This window comes from Oncorhynchus mykiss, chromosome 17 (assembly GCF_057628025.1).
Source record: "Oncorhynchus mykiss isolate SJ-2025 chromosome 17, ASM5762802v1, whole genome shotgun sequence".
Classification (NCBI taxonomy): domain Eukaryota; kingdom Metazoa; phylum Chordata; class Actinopteri; order Salmoniformes; family Salmonidae; genus Oncorhynchus; species Oncorhynchus mykiss.
The window spans coordinates 71,734,741-71,752,500 of NC_143038.1; the positions used below are offsets into that span (position 1 = coordinate 71,734,741).

At 49.1% G+C, this 17,760-nt stretch overlaps 1 protein-coding gene across 2 annotated transcripts in view; it reads left to right on the top strand.

Annotated features, from left to right (window-relative positions):
• LOC110493299 (acid-sensing ion channel 1) overlaps nucleotides 1–17,760 on the top strand; it is a 412,094-nt gene that overhangs the window by 359,088 nt on the left and 35,246 nt on the right. For both annotated transcript variants that reach the window (XM_036950916.2, XM_036950915.2), the window contains one exon: nucleotides 13,005–13,132. In XM_036950916.2, coding sequence (XP_036806811.2) covers nucleotides 13,005–13,132 — 128 coding nt within the window. The remainder of the gene's footprint in view (nucleotides 1–13,004; nucleotides 13,133–17,760) is intronic.

Below are 17,760 nucleotides of genomic sequence, written 5' to 3' on the forward strand. Positions count from 1 at the left end.
GTGTGTGTGTGTGTGTGTGTGTGTGTGTGTGTGTGTGTGTGTGTGTGTGTGTGTGTGTGTGTGTGTGTGTGTGTGTGTGTGTGTGTGTGTGTGTGTGTGTGTGTGAGTGTGTGTGTGTGTGTGTGTGTGTGTGTGTGTGTGTGTGTGTGTGTGTGTGTGTGTTTGTGTGTGTGTGTGTGTGTGTGTGTGTGCACAGGCCCTCCCAGGTGGTACATGGTCTCAGGTGGTACAACATGGCCACTATTACAGCCTCCCATCTGCTCATGATAATATATGGCTTCCTCGCCGGGGAACAGACTCTACAAGATGTGAAAAGCGCTCCACAGGGATGCTGGCCATGTTGACTCCAATGATTACCACAGTTGTGTCAAGTTGGCTGGATGTCCTTTGGGTTGATACCACACAGGACACTGTAATGAAGCGTGAAATACCCAGCGGCGTTGCAGTTCTTGACTGCAACCTACTACCACATCTCGTTCAAAGGCATTTGCCTTGGCCCATTCACCCTCTGAATGGCACACAGACACAATACATGTCTCAATTGTCTCAAGGGTTAAAAATCCTTCTTTAGCTGGTCTCCTCTCCTCCATCTACACTGATTGGAGTGGTTTTAACAAGTGACATCAATAAGGGATCATAACTTCCACCTGGATTCACCTGGTCAGTCTACGTCATGGAAAGACAAGGTGTTCCTAATGTTTTGTCCACTAAGAGTATCTTGCGCTAACGTAGGGATCCGTTCAGGAATAGGCCTACTGCACTGTGTCGATAGTAGGGTGCCAGGGGATGGATAGGGGATGGATTGGGGATGGATTGGGGATGGATAGGGGATGGATTGGGGATAGTTAGGGGATGGATTGGGGATGGATAGGGATGGGTTGGGGATGGATAGGGGATAGTTAGGGGATGGATTGGGGATAGTTAGGGGATGGATTGGGGATGGATTGGGGAAAGTTAGGGGATGGATTGTGGATAGTTAGGGGCTGGATTGGGGATGGATTGGGGATAGTTAGGGGATGGATTGGGGATGGATGGGGGATGGATTGGGGATGGATAGGGGATGGATTGGAGATAGTTAGGGGATGGATTGGGGATGGATTGGGGATAGTTAGGGGATGGATTGGGGATGGATTGGGGATAGTTAGGGGATAGTTAGGGGATGGATTGGGGATAGTTAGGGGATGGATTAGGGGAAAGTTAGGGGATAGTTAGGGGATGGATTGGGGATGGATTGGGGATAGTTAGGGGATGGATTTGGGGATGGATTGGGGATAGTTAGGGGATGGATTGGGGATAGTTAAGGGATGGATTGGGGGATGGATGGGGATGGATTGGGGGATGGATAGGGGATGGATTGGATATAGTTAGGGGATGGATTGGGGATAGTTAGGGGATGGATTTGGGATAGTTAGGGGATGGATTTGGGGATAGTTAAGGGATGGATTGGGGATGGATTGGGATAGTTAGGGGATGGATTGGGGATGGATTGAGGATAGTTTGGAGATGGATGGGGATGGATTGGGGATGGATTGGGGATAGTTAGGGATGGATTGGGATAGTTAGGGGATGGATTGGGGAGAATAGTTAGGGGATGGATTGGGGATGGATTGAGTATAGTTAGGGGATGGATTGGAGATGGATGGGGGATGGATTGGGGATGGATTGGGGAAAGTTAGGGGATGGATTGGGGATAGTTAGGGGATGGATTGGGGATAGTTAGGGGATGGATTGGGGATAGTTACGGGATGGATTGGGGATAGTTAGGGGATGGATTGGGGATGGATTGGGATAGTTAGGGGATGGATTGGGGGATGGATGGGGGATCGATTGGGGATGGATAGGGGATGGATTGGATAGTTACGGGATGGATTGGAGATAGTTAGGGGATGGATTGGGGATAGTTAGGGAATGGATTGGGGATAGTTAGGGGATGGATTGGGATAGTTAGGGGATGGATTGGGGATGGATTGGGGATAGTTATGGGATGTATTGGGGATGGATGGGGGATGGATTGGGATAGTTAGGGATGGATTGGGGATGGATTGGGGATAGTTAGGGGATGGATTGGGGATAGTTAGGGGATGGATTGGGAGATGGATGGGGGATGGATTGGGGATGGATTGGGGATTGATTGGGGATAGTTAGGGGATGGATTGGGGGATAGTTAGGGGATGGATTGGGGAGAGTTAGGGGATGGATTGGGGATAGTTAGGGGATGGATTGGGGATAGTAGGGGATGGATTGGGGATATTTAGGGGACTATTGGGGATGGATAGGGGATAGTTAGGGGATGGATTGGGGATAGTTAGGGGATGGATTGGGGATGGATAGGGGATGGGTTGGGGATGGATGGGGGATGGATTGGGGATAGTTAGGGGATGGATTGGGGATAGTTAGGGGATGGATTGGGGATGGATTGGGGATAGTTAGGGGATGGATTGGGGATGGATGGGGGATGGATTGGGGATGGATAGGGGATGGATTGGAGATAGTTAGGGGATGGATTGGGGATAGTTAGGGGATGGATTGGGGATGGATTGGGGATAGTTAGGGGATGGATTGGGGATGGATAGGGGATGGATTGGGGATGGATTGGGGATAGTTAGGGGATGGATTGGGGATGGATTGGGGATAGTTAGGGGATGGATTGGGGATAGTTTGGGGATGGATTGGGGATGGATTGGGGATGGATTGGGGATAGTTAGGGGATGGATTGGGGATAGTTAGGGGATGGATTGGGGATGGATAGGGAATGGATTGGGATAGTTAGGGATGAATTGGGGATAGTTAGGGATGGATTGGGGATGGATGGGGGATGGATTGGGGATGGATTGGGGATGGATGGGGGATAGTTAGGGGATGGATTTGGGATAGTTAGGGGATGGATTGGGGATAGTTAGGGGATGGATTGGGGATAGTAGGGGATGGATTGGGGATATTTAGGGGATGATTGGGGATGGATAGGGGATAGTTAGGGGATGGATTGGGGATAGTTAGGGGATGGATTGGGGATAGTTAGGGGATGGATTGGGGATGGATTGGGGATGGATAGGGGATGGGTTGGGGATGGATGGGGGATGGATTGGGGATAGTTAGGGGATGGATTGGGGATAGTTAGGGGATGGATTGGGGATAGTTAGGGGATGGATTGGGGATGGATGGGGGATGGATTGGGGATGGATAGGGGATGGATTGGAGATAGTTAGGGGATGGATTGGGGATAGTTAGGGGATGGATTGGGGATGGATTGGGGATAGTTAGGGGATGGATTGGGGATGGATTGGGGATAGTTAGGGGATGGATTGGGATGGATAGGGGATGGATTGGGGATGGATTGGGGATAGTTAGGGGATGGATTCGGGATGGATTGGGGATAGTTAGGGGATGGATTGGGGATAGTTAGCGGATGGATTGGGGATGGATTGGGGATAGTTAGGGGATGGATTGGGGATAGTTAGGGGATGGATTGGGGATGGATGGGGGATCGATTGGGGATGGATATGGGATGGATTGGAGATAGTTAGGGGATGGATTGGGGATAGTTAGGGGATGGATTGGGGATAGTTAGGGGATGGATTGGGGATAGTTAGGGGATGGATTGGGGATAGTTAGGGGATGGATTGGGGATGGATGGGGGATGGATTGGGGATGGATTGGGGATAGTTAGGGGATGGATTGGGGATGGATTGGGGATAGTTAGGGGATAGATTGGGGATAGTTAGGGGATGGATGGGGGATGGATGGGGGATGGATTGGGGATGGATTGGGGAGAGTTAGGGGATGGATTGGGGATAGTTAGGGGATGGATTGGGGATAGTAGGGGATGGATTGGGGATATTTAGGGGACTATTGGGGATGGATAGGGGATAGTTAGGGGATGGATTGGGGATAGTTAGGGGATGGATTGGGGATGGATAGGGGATGGGTTGGGGATGGATGGGGGATGGATTGGGGATAGTTAGGGGATGGATTGGGGATAGTTAGGGGATGGATTGGGGATGGATTGGGGATAGTTAGGGGATGGATTGGGGATGGATGGGGGATGGATTGGGGATGGATAGGGGATGGATTGGAGATAGTTAGGGGATGGATTGGGGATAGTTAGGGGATGGATTGGGGATGGATAGGGGATGGATTGGGGATGGATTGGGGATAGTTAGGGGATGGATTGGGGATGGATTGGGGATAGTTAGGGGATGGATTGGGGATAGTTTGGGGATGGATTGGGGATGGATTGGGGATGGATTGGGGATAGTTAGGGGATGGATTGGGGATAGTTAGGGGATGGATTGGGGATGGATAGGGGATGGATTGGGGATAGTTAGGGATGAATTGGGGATAGTTAGGGGATGGATTGGGGATGGATGGGGGATGGATTGGGGATGGATTGGGGATGGATGGGGGATAGTTAGGGGATGGATTTGGGATAGTTAGGGGATGGATTGGGGATAGTTAGGGGATGGATTGGGGATAGTAGGGGATGGATTGGGGATATTTAGGGGATGATTGGGGATGGATAGGGGATAGTTAGGGGATGGATTGGGGGATAGTTAGGGGATGGATTGGGGATAGTTAGGGGATGGATTGGGGATGGATTGGGGATGGATAGGGGATGGGTTGGGGATGGATGGGGGATGGATTGGGGATAGTTAGGGGATGGATTGGGGATAGTTAGGGGATGGATTGGGGATAGTTAGGGGATGGATTGGGGATGGATGGGGGATGGATTGGGGATGGATAGGGGATGGATTGGAGATAGTTAGGGGATGGATTGGGGATAGTTAGGGGATGGATTGGGGATGGATTGGGGATAGTTAGGGGATGGATTGGGGATGGATTGGGGATAGTTAGGGGATGGATTGGGGATGGATAGGGGATGGATTGGGGATGGATTGGGGATAGTTAGGGGATGGATTCGGGATGGATTGGGGATAGTTAGGGGATGGATTGGGGATAGTTTGGGGATGGATGGGGGATGGATTGGGGATGGATTGGGGATAGTTAGGGGATGGATTGGGGATAGTTAGGGGATGGATTGGGGATGGATAGGGGATGGATTGGGGATGGATTGGGGATAGTTAGGGGATAGTTAGGGGATGGATTGGGGATGGATGGGGGATGGATTGGGGATGGATTGGGGATAGTTAGGGGATGGATTGGGATAGTTAGGGGATGGATTGGGGATAGTTAGGGGATGGATTGGGGATAGTAGGGGATGGATTGGGGATATTTAGGGGATGATTGGGGATGGATAGGGGATAGTTAGGGGATGGATTGGGGATAGTTAGGGGATGGATTGGGGATAGTTAGGGGATGGATTGGGGATGGATTGGGGATGGATAGGGGATGGATGGGGGATGGATTGGGGATAGTTAGGGGATGGATTGGGGATAGTTAGGGGATGGATTGGGGATAGTTAGGGGATGGATTGGGGATGGATGGGGGATGGATTGGGGATGGATAGGGGATGGATTGGAGATAGTTAGGGGATGGATTGGGGATAGTTAGGGGATAGATTGGGGATGGATTGGGGATAGTTAGGGGATGGATTGGGGATGGATTGGAGATAGTTAGGGGATGGATTGGGGATAGTTAGGGGATAGATTGGGGATGGATTGGGGATAGTTAGGGGATGGATTGGGGATGGATAGGGGAAGGATTGGGGATGGATTGGGGATAGTTAAGGGATGGATTGGGGATTGATGGGGGATGGATTGGGGATGGATTGGGAATAGTTAGGGGATGGATTGGGAATGGATTGGGGATGGATTGGGGATAGTTAGGGGATGGATTGGGGATAGTTAGGGGATGGATTGGGGATAGTTAGGGGATGGATTGGGGATGGATTGGGGATAGTTAGGGGATGGATTGGGGATAGTTAGGGGATGGTTTGGGGATGGATTGGGGATAGTTAGGTGATGGATTGGGGATGGATGGGGGATTGATTGGGGATGGATATGGGATGGATTGGAGATAGTTAGGGGATGGATTGGGGATAGTTAGGGTATGGATTGGGGATAGTTAGGGGATGGATTGGGGATAGTTAGGGGATGGATTGGGGATGGATTGGGGATAGTTAGGGGATGGATTGGGGATGGATTGGGGATGGATAGGGGATGGGTTGGGGATGGATGGGGGATGGATTGGGGATAGTTAGGGGATGGATTGGGGATAGTTAGGGGATGATTGGGGATAGTTAGGGGATGGATTGGGGATGGATGGGGGATGGATTGGGGATGGATAGGGGATGGATTGGAGATAGTTAGGGGATGGATTGGGGATAGTTAGGGGATAGATTGGGGATGGATTGGGGATAGTTAGGGGATGGATTGGGGATGGATAGGGGAAGGATTGGGGATGGATTGGGGATAGTTAAGGGATGGATTGGGGATGGATGGGGGATGGATTGGGGATGGATTGGGAATAGTTAGGGGATGGATTGGGAATGGATTGGGGATGGATTGGGGATAGTTAGGGGATGGATTGGGGATAGTTAGGGGATGGATTGGAGATGGATGGGGACGGATTTGGGATGGATTGGGGATGGATTGGGGATAGTTAGGGAAGGATTGGGGATGGATTGGGGATAGTTAGGGGATGGATTGGGGATGGATAGGGGATGGGTTGGGGATGGATGGGGGATGGATTGGGGATAGTTAGGGGATGGATTGGGGATAGTTAGGGGATGGATTGGGGATGGATTGGGGGATAGTTAGGGGATGGATGGGGGATGGATTGGGGATGGATAGGAGATGGATTGGAGATAGTTAGGGGATGGATTGGGAATAGTTAGGGGATGGATTGGGGATGGATTGGGGATAGTTAGGGGATGGATTGGGGATGGATAGGGGATGGATTGGGGATGGATTGGGGATAGTTAGGGGATGGATTCGGGATGGATTGGGGATAGTTAGGGGATGGATTGGGGATAGTTTGGGGATGGATGGGGGATGGATTGGGGATGGATTGGGGATAGTTAGGGGATGGATTGGGGATAGTTAGGGGATGGATTGGGGATGGATAGGGGATGGATTGGGATGGATTGGGGATAGTTAGGGGATAGTTAGGGGATGGATTGGGGATGGATTGGGGATAGTTAGGGGATGGATGGGGGATGGATTGGGGATGGATAGGAGATGGATTGGAGATAGTTAGGGGATGGATTGGGAATAGTTAGGGGATGGATTGGGGATGGATTGGGGATAGTTAGGGGATGGATTGGGGATGGATAGGGGATGGATTGGGGATGGATTGGGGATAGTTAGGGGATGGATTCGGGATGGATTGGGGATAGTTAGGGGATGGATTGGGGATAGTTTGGGGATGGATGGGGGATGGATTGGGGATGGATTGGGGATAGTTAGGGGATGGATTGGGGATAGTTAGGGGATGGATTGGGGATGGATAGGGGATGGATTGGGGATAGTTAGGGGATAGTTAGGGGATGGATTGGGGATGGATGGGGGATGGATTGGGGATGGATTGGGGATGGATTGGGGATAGTTAGGGGATGGATTGGGATAGTTAGGGGATGGATTGGGGATAGTTAGGGGATGGATTGGGGATAGTAGGGGATGGATTGGGGATATTTAGGGGATGATTGGGGATGGATAGGGGATAGTTAGGGGATGGATTGGGGATAGTTAGGGGATGGATTGGGGATAGTTAGGGGATGGATTGGGGATGGATTGGGGATGGATAGGGGATGGGTTGGGGATGGATGGGGGATGGATTGGGGATAGTTAGGGGATGGATTGGGGATAGTTAGGGGATGGATTGGGGATAGTTAGGGGATGGATTGGGGATGGATGGGGGATGGATTGGGGATGGATAGGGGATGGATTGGAGATAGTTAGGGGATGGATTGGGGATAGTTAGGGGATAGATTGGGGATGGATTGGGGATAGTTAGGGGATGGATTGGGGATGGATAGGGGAAGGATTGGGGATGGATTGGGGATAGTTAAGGGATGGATTGGGGATGGATGGGGGATGGATTGGGGATGGATTGGGAATAGTTAGAGGATGGATTGGGAATGGATTGGGGATGGATTGGGGATAGTTAGGGGATGGATTGGGGATAGTTAGGGGATGGATTGGGGATAGTTAGGGGATGGATTGGGGATGGATTGGGGATAGTTAGGGGATGGATTGGGGATAGTTAGGGGATGGTTTGGGGATGGATTGGGGATAGTTAGGTGATGGATTGGGGATAGATGGGGGATTGATTGGGGATGGATATGGGATGGATTGGAGATAGTTAGGGGATGGATTGGGGATAGTTAGGGTATGGATTGGGGATAGTTAGGGGATGGATTGGGGATAGTTAGGGGATGGATTGGGGATGGATTGGGGATAGTTAGGGGATGGATTGGGGATGGATTGGGGATGGATAGGGGATGGGTTGGGGATGGATGGGGGATGGATTGGGGATAGTTAGGGGATGGATTGGGGATAGTTAAGGGATGGATTGGGGATGGATGGGGGATGGATTGGGGATGGATAGGGGATGGATTGGAGATAGTTAGGGGATGGATTGGGGATAGTTAGGGGATAGATTGGGGATGGATTGGGGATAGTTAGGGGATGGATTGGGGATGGATAGGGGAAGGATTGGGGATGGATTGGGGATAGTTAAGGGATGGATTGGGGATGGATGGGGGATGGATTGGGGATGGATTGGGAATAGTTAGGGGATGGATTGGGAATGGATTGGGGATGGATTGGGGATAGTTAGGGGATGGATTGGGGATAGTTAGGGGATGGATTGGAGATGGATGGGGACGGATTTGGGATGGATTGGGGATGGATTGGGGATAGTTAGGGGATGGATTGGGGATGGATTGGGGATAGTTAGGGGATGGATTGGGGATAGTTAGGGGATGGTTTGGGGATGGATTGGGGATAGTTAGGTGATGGATTGGGGATGGATGGGGGATTGATTGGGGATGGATATGGGATGGATTGGAGATAGTTAGGGGATGGATTGGGGATAGTTAGGGTATGGATTGGGGATAGTTAGGGGATGGATTGGGGATAGTTAGGGGATGGATTGGGGATGGATTGGGGATAGTTAGGGGATGGATTGGGGATGGATGAGTGATGGATTGGGGATGGATTGGGGATAGTTAGGGGATGGATTGGGGATGGATTGGGGATAGTTAGGGGATGGATTGGGGATAGTTAGGGGATGGATTGGGGATGGATGGGGGATGGATTGGGGATGGATTGGGGATGGATTGGGGATAGTTAGGGGATGGATTGGGGATGGATTGGGGATAGTTAGGGGATGGATTGGAGATGGATGGGGACGGATTTGGGATGGATTGGGGATGGATTGGGGATAGTTAGGGGATGGATTGGGGATAGTTAGGGGATGGATTGGGGATAGTTAGCGGATGGATTGGGGATGGATTGGGGATAGTTAGGGGATGGATTGGGGATAGTTAGGGGATGGATGGGGGATGGATTGGGGATAGTTAAGGGATGGATTGGGGATAGATGGGGGATGGATTGGGGATGGATTGGGAATAGTTAGGGGATGGATTGGGAATGGATTGGGGATAGTTAGGGATGGATTGGGGATAGTTAGGGGATGGTTTGGGGATGGATTGGGGATAGTTAGGTGATGGATTGGGGATGGATGGGGGATTGATTGGGGATGGATATGGGATGGATTGGAGATAGTTAGGGGATGGATTGGGGATAGTTAGGGTATGGATTGGGGATAGTTAGGGGATGGATTGGGGATAGTTAGGGGATGGATTGGGGATGGATTGGGGATAGTTAGGGGATGGATGGGGGATGGATGGGGGATGGATTGGGGATGGATTGGGGATAGTTAGGGGATGGATTGGGGATAGTTAGGGGATGGATTGGGGATGGATGGGGGATGGATTGGGGATGGATTGGGGATGGATTGGGGATAGTTAGGGGATGGATTGGGGATGGATTGGGGATAGTTAGGGGATGGATTGGAGATGGATGGGGATGGATTTGGGATGGATTGGGGATGGATTGGGGATAGTTAGGGGATGGATTGGGGATAGTTAGGGGATGGATTGGGGATAGTTAGCGGATGGATTGGGGATGTATTGGGGATAGTTAGGGGATGGATTGGGGATAGTTAGGGGATGGATTGGGGATGGATGGGGGATCGATTGGGGATGGATATGGGATGGATTGGAGATAGTTAGGGGATGGATTGGGGATAGTTAGGGGATGGATTGGGGATAGTTAGGGGATGGATTGGGGATAGTTAGGGGATGGATTGGGGATAGTTAGGGGATGGATTGGGGATGGATGGGGGATGGATTGGGGATGGATTGGGGATAGTTAGGGGATGGATTGGGGATGGATTGGGGATAGTTAGGGGATAGATTGGGGATAGTTAGGGGATGGATGGGGGATGGATGGGGGATGGATTGGGGATGGATTGGGGAGAGTTAGGGGATGGATTGGGGATAGTTAGGGGATGGATTGGGGATAGTTAGGGGATGGATTGGGGATATTTAGGGGACTATTGGGGATGGATAGGGGATAGTTAGGGGATGGATTGGGGATAGTTAGGGGATGGATTGGGGATGGATAGGGGATGGGTTGGGGATGGATGGGGGATGGATTGGGGATAGTTAGGGGATGGTTTGGGGATAGTTAGGGGATGGATTGGGGATGGATTGGGGATAGTTAGGGGATGGATTGGGGATGGATGGGGGATGGATTGGGGATGGATAGGGGATGGATTGGAGATAGTTAGGGGATGGATTGGGGATAGTTAGGGGATGGATTGGGGATGGATTGGGGATAGTTAGGGGATGGATTGGGGATGGATAGGGGATGGATTGGGGATGGATTGGGGATAGTTAGGGGATGGATTGGGGATGGATTGGGGATAGTTAGGGGATGGATTGGGGATAGTTTGGGGATGGATTGGGGATGGATTGGGGATGGATTGGGGATAGTTAGGGGATGGATTGGGGATAGTTAGGGGATGGATTGGGGATGGATAGGGGATGGATTGGGGATGGATTGGGGATAGTTAGGGATGAATTGGGGATAGTTAGGGGATGGATTGGGGATGGATGGGGGATGGATTGGGGATGGATTGGGGATGGATGGGGGATAGTTAGGGGATGGATTTGGGATAGTTAGGGGATGGATTGGGGATAGTTAGGGGATGGATTGGGGATATTTAGGGGATGATTGGGGATGGATAGGGGATAGTTAGGGGATGGATTGGGGATAGTTAGGGGATGGATTGGGGATAGTTAGGGGATGGATTGGGGATGGATAGGGGATGGGTTGGGGATGGATGGGGGATGGATTGGGGATAGTTAGGGGATGGATTGGGGATAGTTAGGGGATGGATTGGGGATAGTTAGGGGATGGATTGGGGATGGATGGGGGATGGATTGGGGATGGATAGGGGATGGATTGGAGATAGTTAGGGGATGGATTGGGGATAGTTAGGGGATGGATTGGGGATGGATTGGGGATAGTTAGGGGATGGATTGGGGATGGATAGGGGATGGATTGGGGATGGATTGGGGATAGTTAGGGGATGGATTGGGGATGGATTGGGGATAGTTAGGGGATGGATTGGGGATAGTTTGGGGATGGATTGGGGATGGATGGGGGATGGATTGGGGATGGATTGGGGATAGTTAGGGGATGGATTGGGGATAGTTAGGGGATGGATTGGGGATGGATAGGGGATGGATTGGGGATAGTTAGGGGATGGATTGGGGATAGTTATGGGATGGATTGGGGATGGATGGGGGATGGATTGGGGATGGATTGGGGATGGATTGGGGATAGTTAGGGGATGGATTTGGGATAGTTAGGGGATGGATTGGGGATAGTTAGGGGATGGATTGGGGATAGTAGGGGATGGATTGGGGATATTTAGGGGATGATTGGGGATAGTTAGGGGATGGATTGGGGATAGTTAGGGGATGGATTGGGGATAGTTAGGGGATGGATTGGGGATGGATGGGGGATGGATTGGGGATGGATAGGGGATGGATTGGAGATAGTTAGGGGATGGATTGGGGATAGTTAGGGGATGGATTGGGGATGGATTGGGGGTAGTTAGGGGATGGATTGGGGATGGATAGGGGAAGGATTGGGGATGGATTGGGGATAGTTAGGGGATGGATTGGGGATGGATGGGGGATGGATTGGGAATAGTTAGGGGATGGATTGGGAATGGATTGAGGATGGATTGGGGATGGATTGGGGATAGTTAGGGGATGGATTGAGGATGGATTGGGGATGATAGGGGATGGATTGGGGATGGATTGGGGATTGTTAGGGGATGGATTGGGGATGGATGGGGGATGGAAAGGGGACAGTTAGGGCATGGGTTGGAGATGGATTGGGGATGGATGGGGGATGGATTGGGGATAGTTAGGGGATGGGTTGGGGATAGTTAGGGGATGGATTGGGGATAGTTAGGGGATGGATTGGGGATAGATGGGGGATGGATTGGGGATAGTTAGGGGATGGATTGGGAATGGATTGGGGATAGTTAGGGGATGGATTGGGGATAGTTAGGGGATGGATTGGGGATGGATGGGGGATGGATTGGGGATGGATTGGGGATAGTTAGGGGATGGATTGGGGATGGATTGGGGATAGTTAGGGGATGGATTGGGGATAGTTAGGGCATGGATTGGTGATAGTTAGGGGATGGATTGGGGATATTTAGGGGATGATTGGGGATGGATTGGGGATAGTTAGGGGATGGATTGGGGATGGATAGGGGATGGAAAGGGGATAAGGGCAGGCTAGTACACAGGGGGAACATCAACAATAGAGTATACATCATTTTGAGATCAATCTGTTCTTCTGATTCCTTATTGTAGTCAGATTTTCAGGTTCCTAATTTCATGTTTTTTCTCTGTCCAGTTGAATGAAATCAGACTGATTAATACACTGACCATGCTGTTTCTGACATCTGTTTTTTGGGATGCAAGTTTCTCATCTTTCCCTTCCTCTCTCCAGATGAGACTTCGTTCGAGGCGGGCATCAAGGTTCAGATCCACACACAGGACGAGCCTCCCTTCATTGACCAACTGGGTTTCGGTGTGGCCCCGGGCTTCCAGACCTTCGTATCCTGTCAGGAACAACGGGTAAGGTATCAATCAATCAATCAAGCATGCCATTATTGGCTCTTCCCAATGTGAGCTTGCTAAAAGGGAAGGCACAAAATGTGTAAAAAAAAAACAAAATAATGGTTGTCTGGGTTATTGTTGATGTCTGTATGTGGGAGGTTGTTTTGTTGTTCGTGATGATGTCATCCTGCCATATTAATAAAGAAGGATGTGTGACGGACAGATTCCCGACCAGCATACACCATTACAGTGATTTCCAAAGGTCGTGTTCTTGATGAAAACAGGACGCGGTTATTCTGAAATCCAGTCGGTCCGTTTTCACCTTGAAAAAGACTACAATCTCAATTTATTTTTTCCTGATGCATGTGTTACCTTACAGGGATCTCATCAGTGGCTTGGTGGATATCCACACTTTTCAATCAGTGCTCCCATGCTCTCTCTTCGGGAAAGAAGAATAATTACCTATGATGTATTCCATCCAACTCTACCCTCTCATCATGTACACTACCGTTCAAAGGTTTGGGGTCACTTAGAAATGTCCTTGTTTTTGAAAGAAAAGCACATTTTGTTGTCCATTAAAATAACATCAAATTGACCAGAAATACAGGGTAGACATTGTTAATGTAAATGACTATTGTAGTTGGAAACGATTTTTAATGGAATATCTACATAGGCGTACAGAGGCCCATTATCAGCAACCATCACTCCTGTGTTCCAATGGCACATTGTGTTAGCTAATCCAAGTTTATAATTTTAAAGGGCAAATTGATCATTAGAAAACCCTTTTGCAATTATGTTAGCACAGCTGAAAACTGTTGTCCTGATTAAAGAAGCAATACAACTGGTCTTCTTTAGACTAGTTGTGTATCTGGAGCATCAGCATTTGTGGGTTCGATAACAGGCTCAAAATGGCCAGAAACAAAGTCCTTTCTTCTGAAACTCGTCCGTCTATTCTTGTTCTGAGAAATGAAAGCTATTCCATGTGAGAAATTGCCAAGAAAATGAAGATCTTGTACAACACTGTGTACTACTCCCTTCACAGAACAGCACAAACTGGCTCTAAACAGAATAGAAAGAGGAGTGGGAGGCCCCGGTGCACAACTGAGCAAGAGAACAAGTACATTCGAGTGTTCAGTTTGAGAAACAGACACCTCACAAGTCCTCAACTGGCAGCTTCATTAAATAGTGCCCGCAAAACACAAGTCTCAATGTCAACAGTGAAGAGGCGACTCCGGGATTCTTGCCTTCTAGGCAGAGTTGCAAAGATAAAGCCATATCTCAGACTGGACAATAAAAATAAAAGATTAAGATGGGCAAAAAAATACAGATAGAGGAACTCTGCCTAGAAGGCCAGCATCCTGGAGTCGCCTCTTCTCTGTTGACGTTGAGACTGCTATTTTGCGGGTACTATTTAATGAAGGTGCCAGTAATCAGGGAGATGATGGAGGTGAATCTGATGACGCACAGGTGCGCGTAACGATGGTGACAGGTGTGCGCCATAATGAGCAGTCTGGTGCCCTAGAGGCCAGAGAGGGAGCATGCGTGACACTGATGCTCCAGATACTCAACTAGTCTAAAGAAGGCCAGTTTTATTGCTTCTTTAATCAGGACAACAGTTTTCAGCTGTGCTAACATGATTGCAAAAGGGTTTTCTAATGATCAATTAGCCTTTTAAAATGCTAAACTTGGATTAGCTAACACAATGTGCCATTGGAACACAGGAGTGATGGTTGCTGATAATGGGCCTCTGTACGCCTATGTAGATATTCCATTACAAATCTGTCGTTTCCTACTACAATAGTCATTTACAACATTAACAATATCTACACTGTATTTCTGATCAATTTTATGTTATTTTAATGGACAACAAATGTGCTTTTTGTTCAAAAACAAGGACATTTCTAAGTGACCCCAAACGTTTGAACGGTAGTGCATATCTAACCTGACAGAGTGAAATCCTAGGTATTTATACTCTCTCTGGGACTATAGATTATGTTGTGACTTTACTTTCATTAATCTGATGAATGTTATTTATTTAATCCACTAACTAGGTTTAATTGTTACCCGATTAAATTAATAATGTAACAATTAACTCATTAGGAATTTGGGGCACCACGAGAGCGGTTGTTTAAAGAGTTACCTTGTTTAAAGAGTTATCTCCCGAATTAAACTCTAAAGGTCTTTACCTATCACATTCATAAAACAGTCAACGTATTAATCATAACCTCGTATCATATCATCATTCTGACAGTCGTAACCTCCTGCAACTGCTAAAAACCCCAGCCTTACTTATGATTCAGTACTACACAAATTGGTTGAATTATTTATTCACCAACTAACTAAATGATAAGACAGGATAAACATACACACCTAATAAATTAGATAAAGGTTGCTAGATGACTGACTCAATATATGGCGGCTTGTGGTGGAGAGGGAGGGAGAGAGAGAGAGAGAGAAAGAGACACTTATCGTTGATACGTTTTAGGAACTACTCTCACAGTAATCATATAATATAGACACGAACCGCCGCCCGTTTGAAGTTAGAAATCATGAATGTATTTACGTGTAAATGCATTCGTTCGCCGCGTGTCTCTGTCGAAACCAGGCCTTCTTAGGAAGGTTGTTGGACCTTTCTGCCTCGTGCTTGTAAGGCTCTGAAAGGCTCTGACCCCAGCAGCTCCCTCCTCCACCTCTGTGGGTGAGAGAGGGTCTGGTTGAAATAAGCCATTTTTAAGCTGATCTGACCCATTCGGATCCTCACAGGACAGTCATGACAAATGCGTTTGATGAAATGAACACAGGAGATAAGGTTTGAATAGATCATGTTTTTTGCCAGAGACGTCATCAGAGCGCGCAACAGAACAGTGTACTGTCTACACTCTGTCTCCTCTCAGTTTGTTGTTGTTATGAAATAGTTTCTAAATCATAGCAGAACTTTGTATTACTGTGGATACTGCTACGCGGTCAGCCTTTAAGGCTGGGACTGCAAGTTTGTCTCCAGGATTCCTGTTAAGTAGCAGTTAGCTGCTAGCCATCATGAAAATGGAGCAGGCTAATGCTAGCAGTGCTAGCCATCATGAAAACGGAGCAGGCTAACTCTAGCAGTGCTAGCCATCATGAAAATGGAGCAGGCTAACGCTAGCAGTGCTAGCCATCATGAAAATGGAGCAGGCTAACGCTAGCAGTGCTAGCCATCATGAAAATGGAGCAGGCTAACGCTAGCAGTGCTAGCCTACCGGTGCTAGCCTACCGGTGTGTTTATCCACAGCTGGGAACAAATGCTTCAGGTGTGATATTATTTCCACACAATCATAAGATAAGGTGGAACTAGAAAATGAACAGGGATGTGTCTGCCCTAAATGCAGCACCATCAATCAGCTCAGGGAAGAGATCCTCCGGCTGTTAGCTCGGCTGAGAGAAAAGGATAACCTGCTTTCTAAGAACACCGACCTTGCTGTAACCCAGGCAACCTGAATCACAGTTTTAAATGCCTCCTATAGCAAAGCTGTCGATGAGTTGGGTGACGTTGATCTGTCCAAATCTAACAGACAGATGTTCAGCTCAACTCCACGGCCCCATGGGAGGCTGGACAGGAGATCGGGGAGGCAGTCTGGCCACCCTTCATCTATCCGAGAAGATCTGATCCAGCTTTGCCCCGCTTGAGATGGATCTACCAGCCCAGGAAGTCAGCACAGATCTTGGGTGTATACACTCCCCCACGGCCACCACAGTTCAGCAGGTCGCTGACTCAAGACAGAAGGGTCTCAGGCCATAGAGACTGACGGACAGGGTCTGGTAGTGCTCCAGTCCCAGCAACATCAAACTGTTTTAGAGACTGACGGACAGGGTCTGGTAGTGCTCCAGTCCCAGCAACATCAAACTGTTTTAGAGACTGACGGACAGGGTCTGGTAGTGCTCCAGTCCCAACATCAAACTGTTTTAGAGACTGACGGACAGGGTCTGGTAGTGCTCCAGTCCCAACATCAAACTGTTTTAGAGACTGACGGACAGGGTCTTGTAGTGCTCCAGTCCCAGCAACATCAATCTGTTTTAGAGACTGACGGACAGGGTCTGGTTGTGCTCCAGACCCAGCAACATCAAACTGTTTTAGAGACTGACGGACAGGGTCTGGTAGTGCTCCAGTCCCAGCAACATCAAACTGTTTTAGAGACTGACGGACAGGGTCTGGTTGTGCTCCAGTCCCAGCAACATCAAACTGTTTTAGAGACTGACAGACAGGGTCTGGTACTGATCCAGTCCCAGCAACATCAAACTGTTTTAGAGACTGACGGACAGGGTCTGGTTGTGCTCCAGTCCCAGCAACATCAAACTGTTTTAGAGACTGACGGACAGGGTCTGGTAGTGCTCCAGTCCCAGCAACATCAAACTGTTTTAGAGACTGACGGACAGGGTCTGGTAGTGCTCCAGTCCCAGCAACATCAAACTGTTTTAGAGACTGACGGACAGGGTCTGGTAGTGCTCCAGTCCCAGCAACATCAAACTGTTTTAGAGACTGACGGACAGGGTCTGGTAGTGCTCCAGTCCCAGCAACATCAAACTGTTTTAGAGACTGACAGACAGGGTCTGGTAGTGCTCCAGTCCTCCCTGTCAGAATAACCAACAGAGGACTTGGAAACCCGATCAAC